The 9,179-nt window shown below is 42.7% G+C and overlaps 1 protein-coding gene across 1 annotated transcript; it reads right to left on the reverse strand.

The window, feature by feature from the left end:
* Nucleotides 1-557: 557 nt before the first annotated feature.
* On the reverse strand, nt 558-6,955 carry LSM5 (LSM5 homolog, U6 small nuclear RNA and mRNA degradation associated). The gene is made up of 5 exons (XM_072153243.1): nt 6,747-6,955; nt 6,523-6,618; nt 4,509-4,536; nt 3,649-3,721; nt 558-870 (listed from the first exon to the last, which is right to left on the reverse strand). Exons 1-5 carry the CDS (start codon nt 6,889-6,891, stop codon nt 838-840), a joined length of 375 nt encoding a protein of 124 aa, XP_072009344.1. The 5' UTR covers nt 6,892-6,955; the 3' UTR covers nt 558-837.
* Nucleotides 6,956-9,179: the final 2,224 nt, after the last annotated feature.

A 9,179-nucleotide genomic window follows, 5' to 3' on the forward strand; every position in this document is an offset into this window, starting at 1 on the left:
GGATTCTAATTATCATTAAATGACTCTTCTCCTAAGGCCATCAATATTTAATCATGCAGAAAGTGAGGTACATGGGCTACATATCCCCGAGACTGTATATGCAACTCAAAAATATTGTGGTTTTTTGAGCAAGTTTTCTTGGGCAGAAAACATAATATATGGTGGACACAACCTCTTGGGGGGGGGGGGGGGGTGTTATTCTGCAAACCAGCGGCCTCTTGAAAAGCTTCCCTGTAAAGGGAGCAGTCACACGTCGCATTTAAGGCATGCATTTAAAAACGCACTGCAACAGCTGAAGAGAGATTTGCCTAATTAACCAGCTGTTAAAACTTGCATTTACGCAAATGTTAACACTTGCATTAACACATGCTTTTGGTAAATGCAAGTGTTAACAGATGTTAAATTAGGCAAATCTTTCTTCAGCTTTTAAACACGTGTTAAACGCAATGTGTGACCGCACCCTTAACCTAAAAGAATTCCACATTATGATTCCAGCCTTTGTAATAATTAACAAGTAGCTATAAATATACTTTGCATTTGCACCAACTCTGCAGGCCTGATTGTTCTTACATTTTATTGTACAAATTTCTATAAATGTTTTGCAATTTTACATAATAGAAGGAAATACATCTTTCATAGCAAATCAAACCTTTTAATTGAGAAATATAGTACTGAATAATACAAATTGTGTAAAAAAAAAAAATCTATATTTTCCTACAAGAACACCTACTTGAAGGTATGGAAAAGAAAGTCTCTTAAGCCTACTTTTTCCCAGGTAAAAAGACCAAAAGAAAAATGTGATAAATAAAAGGATTTAGCTGGCAATTCTGCTTCCATTTATACTTCAGGGCCTTCTCCTCCAGGTACAAGCTGTAGAGGAATACACAGAGCATAGCTATATTAGTAGAGAACTTTTGTACAAAAGATGGCGCTTAAAGGGAAACAGTCACCAGGATTTATCTGCCCAAATTAAACTGCTCTGTTACATAGGGCCATGCCCATATATGCCTTTCATGCATTTTTATTGTGCAGCTGCTTGTGCCATGGCAAAAAAATCTCTTAAAAAAAATATGCAAAATGAGGCTGAAGTCCTTTGGTAGAATACTTTGCTGGATCTTGGAGTGACATAGCTGATGGAGGAAGGATAGGACAAGACACTGAGCAGTGGATGTGTAGTAGGGTTCATTGAGCCTCATTTGTAAATTTCTGAATTGAAGTGTTAGCACGAAAGTAGCAGCCGAAAAAAAAAAACAAATAAAAACATGAGTGGCACGTGTGGATATATTCCCATGTAACATTCCAGTTAGTTTGGGTAGGCAAATGGTGGTGACAGATTCCCTCTTAGGGATTACTTGCCGATCCAGTGAATGGGGCACTTGTCACACATGCACTAAAACTCCATTCACAATGGGACTTGAGTGCCTTGGCAACGCAGTACTTGGGAAACAAATGGAGCAACAGTACACATACGCAACCAGAAGCTGCATCTTTCAGGGGTCCTCCTGCCCGCCTATTAAAGGACATCTACTATCAGTTTCACAGATGGTAGATGTGTAGAACTTTCTTGTACATTCCATTATGCACTAAGTGGAAATGTTCTTAGTGATTAAAGAAACAATTTGCATGAAAAGGAGTTTTAAGAGACATGCAGATTAGCTAGAGGCCTTTAGGCTGACATAGCCCAAGAGCCTCTCGGCATCACAGTCATGCTTGGTGTGCATAAATTAGAGGACCGCGAAGCCGAATCATGCTCATGTGATATGAGGCTGAGCAGCTCCAGCTAATCTGCATATTTAAAACTCACAAATTGTGCCGTTTCATTATTCACCAAGAACAGTTCCACTTAGTGCATAAAGAAACGTTGCAAACAGTGGAGTTTGTCTACCGGATTATCGACCAGAACCTAGAATAGCTGAAAAGAAGTGACATGTTCAGTTCAGGTTGGCAAATTCTTGTGTGAAATTGTCAGTTTTTTTTTTTTTTTTTTTAAAGGTTGCCCTTATAAGCAAGTTTACCAAAATACCCTTATAGGGTGATCCTTGTTGTACTTACTGTTGTGAACTTTCTCTTCTGCCCAAGCGCTGTGAGCCACATGATCAGCCCACAGCAGATGTGATGTAATTTAATTTGTGGTGTTGACTTCAACAGATCGGTGGAACATACGCTCATTACTGAATGAGACAAGTTAGAGGGGGGATGCCAACAGAGGTCACATTAACACACGTACTGATGACCGCACTGCCAGTTTTACTAGAAAAAAGCCTGGCGTTTCTAGAAACTCTTAGACTTTAACCTGTGCCAAGGGAACGTGGAGGATGGCACTGCATTGTAGAACTTCTGGTACATTTCTTGACATCTCACACACAGCTACTGATCAATGCATAGACAGCTCCTCACTGACTTCTCCCGGGCAGGAAGCTTTCAGGTCAAGGTAGGCAGAGCTGCACAAAGACTCTGCCAGCCAATGTCTCTGACCTGTACAGTCTGTAGAACCAGAAGGATGAGGAGGTGCCATACAAGTGTGGACACAAAGTCACCTGAACTGAGGAGCAATGAGCCAGAGACTAGGGGCATGTGCTGAAAAACTAGAGCGACATAAGATTTGTAAGAGGCTGCTGGCCAGACTGGTCTATGTGTGGAAATACACACAAGCTGCACATTAGAATACTGGGGCTGTCCCAGAAGTTGATGTGGCCACATGAGATAAACCAGGAGACTGGGGGCATAACGGCTATGTGTAAAACATTACAGCGCGTAGTCAATGACAGATGTGTAACAGGCTGCTGGTCAGACATGGTTATTTATGATATGTATTTTTCCTCTGGCAGAAAAAAAATTTGTGAAACCGCTATCTGCCAAGGACATCAGAGGGGCATGTATTTAATAATGGAGCATATGGCCCCCTGATCTGACATGAGACATAACAGGAAGTCCTTAAATCGGGTCATATGACCTACAGCTTCTCTGGGCACAAGGGTAAAGTTTACCATGGCGAGTAAAATATTGTTTAAGTAATTGTACTTGCCCTGGTTTCCAACCCCTTTAAGGAGGAACACTTTTCACCAGACTTACGTGGTAAATACATAGTTTGAAGATGCACCGGAATCATCTAGTATCAGCTATTTGTGATAATTTTAATTCATTGTTTGTTTTTTTAAGACCATCAAGTGCAATTTTACCTGGTCTAAAAATTAAAGGAAACCTACCACTTGGGATAGGGCTTATAAGCCGGATATGCCGTGCACCAGCTCAGGGTGAGCTGGTGCCGGCACTTATCTCCGTTATGTTTTTAAATAGTTTTAAAGTGATTAATAAACTGTTAAATGTTTATATCCTTACTGGCTTTCCCGCACCGGGGTCCGCGCACCATGCGCGCTACCACTTCCTGTTCAGATGCACGCACGGTCGCGCGCATGGTGCGCCGAGCGCGGACCCCGGTGCGGGAAAGCCAGTAAGGATATAAACATTAATAAACTTAAAACACTTTAAAACTATTTAAAAACATAATGGAGATAAGCGCCGGCACCAGCTCACCCTGAGCTGGTGCACGGCATGTCCAGTTTATAAGCCCTATCCCAAGTGGTAGGCTTCCTTTAAACAGTGAACTGTGGATAAACATATCTGGCCCAAAACGTAACATGATCTTACCATTGTTATATTGTTTCCATTCAACAAAATTTGATCAAGCTTTGTAATTCGTCTTCCTTCAGGAGTGATCTCACTAAAGTTAAAAACAGATAATCAGGTTACAAATATATCATTTGCTCAATTACTAAAGGTATATTGCAGCTATTGTCAAATATTTAGTCACATTTTTATCTAGTAGGTGTGCCATGTAAGGCAACCTATAAGATTTCAAAAAATATAGATTGAAAAACAAACTTATTCTATATGAAATCAAGGCACATTGTGCACAAAGACTGTGCTAAAGCTCCCTAGTACATCAGTTTGCAGTTCTTAATGCTTTCCCTCTGAAACTGCCTACTCAACCATCACCTCCCCGAGGTGGAGGTAATGTAACAGCTTTCATGAGACCTGTTACTTATTCGCCAAATATGCTTGAGAAGTGTATTAGCCAACTTTCCAATGGTTTATTGTACAAGGCCTGTGTATTTGCTCAATGGGGGACATTTGTCAGGCTTCATAAACCAATTTACTGGTGCATAAGCCCTGAAAAAAATCGTAATGCCCAGGCAAAACAATCATTCTACCTTTCATGCCAAACTCCCCACCAAGTCCTCTAGCCTGAAAATGGGCATCTGAAACACCACCAAGTCTCTAGTGACGGAAGAAGCCTGGGTTACTAAAACACAAGTAAAATCTGTACAGCAATCTGCAGTGAATCTACATATAAATGAAAATTCAACAGATTTCCATATCAAATTAGCTACAGAATACTATGTGTATGTATCCCCTCCCATTGACAAATTAGAGATCTACTGCCAAACTGCTCAAAAATTGCCATGTATACAACTTGAACAGAACTAAAAGAATAAACATGTACTTACAATTCTGTGACATCTTCTAACACCATATCTGGATAGTGTTGTCAAGGAAACACAGTAATACAAAGATGCACTTCATGAGAACTCCATAGTCAGCTGCAGTTGAATTGGATACCCTGTAGGCTTCCGGGGGATCATTAGTGTACCCATGAGCTTTACTCTATAAAGATGTGCTGAGGGTGCATTCAAATGGTCAGCTTTTCAGATGCCATTTTTGAAGCCAAAAGCAGGTCTGGATCATAATTGGTGAGGTCTCATTATTAAGAAGTGCTACTCCTCCTCTATTTTCACTCAACTCCTGGTTTGGATATCAAAAACTGCACCTGAAAAACTGAACGTGTGAACGTAGCCTTAGAGCTCTGACCAATCAGTTATCCCGAGACCATTTGGTTCTCAGTCCCAGAAAGGGACTCAGTCACTAGATTTACTTCATTAAAACTACTACCCCTCACAGGTAAGGTACAAAATGAAACAATTGGTAATCTACCTGCGCTAATCCTCAGGGTGCGGTCACACGTCGAGTTTACTGCATGCGTTTAAAACGCATTGCTACAGCTCAAGGAAGATATGTCTAATTAAACAGCTGTTAACACCTGCGTTTACAAAATGTATGTGTTAACCGCGATGTTAACGCATGCGTTAACTCTTGCATTTTGTAAACGCAAGCGTTAACAGCTGTTTAATTAGGCATATCTCCCTTCAGCTGTGGCAATGCGGTTTTAAACGCACGCAGTAAACGCAACGTGTGACCGAACCCTCATTCACACATTGCAATCAAAACTGCATTGCATTGCAGGTGGTTTTAGGTGCAGTTTTGTTAAATTAACAGGCGAAAAGCTAAATGAGTGAATTTGATTTTGAAGGGAAATCCTGTTCAAATGTCTTCACCTGTTAAAATAAACTGCACCTAAACCACATCAAAACTGATTGTGATGCAATTTAACTGCATGGTGCTATATAAACATTATTATTTTAATTTAAATGAAGTAATCCACTAACTACATACAGACCTATTCATTTTATGGATATTTCAGCAGTGGTTGGTCAATTTGCCACATTAGTGCAAAGTTTGATAAAACAGATGTGTATCACAGTGACAACTGGCAATGGACACCAGCTCTTCAACCCCATTTATATGGGCAGCCCTATCACACTCGCTTAACGGCATGCAACTATAAAGTTGCTGCCATTCGGGGTGTTCTTGGACCGTTTTTGAAAGGACTGAAAAGTTTAAAAACATATGTGCTTTGTACGTTTACCATGCAATTGGCTGGTTTGAACCTGTTTATCTCAATTTCTAGAAGCGCAGGCAGCTGTGAAATTGATTAAAAACAACCGCATGGTAGAGTTACAAAAACGTGTGCGTTTTCAGTCCGTTTAAAAACAGCCCAAAGACGGGCCAAGAACCAATTCTGGTTACTCTCTCCGTCTGCTTTCCGGAAAATGAAAAGTGCCAAGTCCCAGGCTTCTTTGCAGTCACTTTCCCCTTGGATATGTATACAAGTTTGGGGCTGATGACTGGTTCAAGCAGTAGCACTTTTATTTAGTAAATTTTATTTCATTTCCTTATAAAGAATGGCAGGACCATTATACAAGCTCTTTTTCCTCTTGTGTCTCCCCTTCTTCCTTATAGAATATAAGCTCTTGGGAGCAGAACCCTCACTCCTATTATTCCATATGACTGATTGTACTCTGTAATGTAATATTATATTTGTATATGTCACCCAGAATCTGTAACGCTCTACAGAATTTGATGGCGCTAATTCATATGAAGCACAAGTGCTTTCCACCCACTACCTCCAGATCTTTTAGTTTTATGGATCTCTCAGCAGTGGTTGGTAAGTTTTCCACATCAGTGCTGAGTTTGGTAAAACACAGGTGTATCACAGTGACAATGGGCACCAGCCATCCCCATTACATGGAGTCTGTCCGGAGCTGCTTGTGGCGGTCACAGCTTCAGCTCCTGCAGTCATTAGTTCTGGTCATCCTGAGGCACCTACACAGGACTGAAGGATACTGACAAAATCATCGAAGCCCAGCAGCGTGCCCACTATCTCCTTATCACTCTTCATGACGATGTGGATGCGAGATCCTATACACTTATCCACGAGCTCTGTGGAGATACACGAAGGGAATTGGTGAGACACTACAGGCGTTACACTCAGCAACGTGGATGGATGGGAGTTACAGTTCCTCATCGGGACCGAGAGCAGCACACTGTATGACGCATGGTATACATACCGAGCGGAAGTAACTGGGAAGGGTTGGTGGCGACGTTAGCCGCCATCTCCGTTGCTATTCCCGTATTTTCAAGATACTGCCGTTTTCGTAATAGTCCGCCTAAAGCAACCTGAGCAATCGATCGCCGACGTCTTGGGCTGCGCATGCGCAGTATACAACCTCCCAGACTCGACTAATCAATAGATCGGAGTCTATCGTCAACAATTCGACGCAGGCCAGTGGGCGTGACCTGTTTATCGAACGTCAGTTGCGAAGTTGTTAAATAGGAGCGTGTAGCTTGTGTGTGATAGTTAGTTACACTGCTGTGCACCTGAGGCGGCCTTATAACTTGTACAATATATAATGGGTAAACAGGTCTGCATGAGGTGCAGCTGCCATGTTCTCTCACATGGTAAAGGGGTCCTTGCTCGTTTGCTTTTACCTGCCCTGAGCGCTCTCAGAAATGGCGGCACACGATTTATAAGATACCTCCAGATAAGGGAAACCAATTCCATGTAGAGTGCAGTGGCTGACAGTGTCAATAGCTCTAAACTAAAACTAAGTGGCTACTGTAATGTGTGCCCCCTTCAGTGTATTGTTCACTTCTGTACAACATTACAATTAGAATAAGGTTATTGATGTAAATGTAGCACTTCTACAAGGGCACAAAGGTTATCGGTGATGAACCACAAAACAATAGTGGTGGTCTTTAAAGGGGTTTTTACACTTGTCAATTAGGTCCTATGGACCTATAGGTCGTATCTAGCTGATTGGTGGGGGTCTCGGTGATGAGACCCCACAGATCACAAGAACGGGGGTCCCAGGTACCTCCGTCAGACCCCTCGTTGTTACTGGAGATGAATGGAGCAGACAGACATGCACAGCCATCTGCTCCATTTATTTGGGGAGGCTTAAAGCGTTCCAACGGAGGTAACTGAGACCGTGGATCCCCCATCATTACACAAGGTTGCATTTTCTTGCATTTTTCTGAAAAGGTCCATCCAACATAAATATTAAAGGAAATCTGCCATAAAAATCAAGGGACACTTACTCAGGCACTGTGACTGTGGTAATCTTTTTATATGTTATCTATGGACTCCTAACTGGTTGCTTCAGTGCCATACTCTCCAATTTACATCTCACTTCAAATTAGATATTTTGGATAATGTCAACAATGGACCATGAAAGAAACATATACTTGAGAATATAATGGTAGTGCTTGTTAGAGATTTTTCCCCTTCACAACGACGGCACCAACCAGAGAGAGGGATCCGCCCCCAGGGACAGGAAACCTGAGCATAAAAACATGCTCCTCCTATTCTGCCTCAGTGGTTTCCTGTACCTGGAAGGGACCTGAGCGTGGGCTGAGGGAACCTCTGGTTGGTTCCGTCGGGTGCCCACAGTTTCTGACTTACCGGGGGGCGCGTCGCGTCTCTCTGGAGAAGGCCGGCTCCACGTGGTCCTTCTCCTCCTGTATTGCGCCTCGCTGTGGTGTCGGATGCGCGCGACCGGAAGTGCTCGCTCTTCACTTCCGGGTCGCATCGGCGCTGCCCGGAACGGAGTGGGCAGCGTGAAGACAGGAGGAAAAGAAGAAAAAACACCGGTGAGATAACCACCGGGGTATTTGTGGAGCTGGCTGGGCTCGTTCTGTGCATATGTGTATATGCAATAGAAGAACGAGCCGGCAAAGCTGGAACCGGAAGGGGGCGTGGCCTGGCTGGATTTTCTTCACATTTAAGCGCCATGCAAGAGTAAGCATTTGGTGCTTTGCAGCTCAGGCCAGGAGAATGGCGGATAAGCGTGAGCTCCCTGAACCCCTGAAGAACCCAACTCCGGTAATGAAGGTGTGGTGAGTTACCCGATGGGGCATTTTTACTTACACACACTAATGTTCTGATTCTTAATGGTTTTAGGGAGAAGATACTCCCAAGAAAGCCACTAGGAAAACACACCACAGGGAATGTAGGATGTGCGGTAGGAAGTTGCCGTCTGGTTATGAAAAAAATACGTGTTCTTCCTGTATTGGAAAGATTATCTCAGAGGAATCCTCCTCATGGCTGGAGACCCTTCGTTCGGTAATTAGAGAAGAGGTCCAATTGACAGTAAAAGAAACGATTAATCCGGCACCTATATTACCGGATAAAAATCTTCCGGGTCCTTCCACTGTAACAGCCCCGGAAGACCCTTCAAACTCTGAAGAAGAGGGTATTATTCAGGATGAAACAACCTCTTCGCTCTCTGAGGAGGAATTGACGGGGCGTCCTTTATTCCTAACGGAGGACACTGATCAATTGTTAAAAATGATTAGAGCCACTATGGACATTGAGGAAAAGAGAGAGCCAAAGTCAGTCCAGGACATTATGTTTGAAAGTTTAGCGGAAAAGAAAAAACGCACTTTTCCCATTCATAACACTATTTCCACATTAATTTCAAAGGAGTGGGAAAACCCTGACA

Source organism: Engystomops pustulosus, chromosome 5, assembly GCF_040894005.1.
Source record: "Engystomops pustulosus chromosome 5, aEngPut4.maternal, whole genome shotgun sequence".
NCBI classification, from domain to species: Eukaryota; Metazoa; Chordata; class Amphibia; order Anura; family Leptodactylidae; genus Engystomops; species Engystomops pustulosus.

Coding starts and splice junctions, on each gene's coding strand:
- LSM5 (XM_072153243.1), bottom strand. CDS start 6,891: ATGCGCAGCCCAAGACGTCGGCGATCGATTGCTCAGGTTGCTTTAGGC. Junction 4,537..6,522: donor GGGCTTCGATGATTTTGTCA/GTATCCTTCAGT, acceptor AACACTATCCAG/ATATGGTGTTAGAAGATGTC. Junction 3,722..4,508: donor TTAGAAGATGTCACAGAATT/GTAAGTACATGT, acceptor TTTTAACTTTAG/TGAGATCACTCCTGAAGGAA.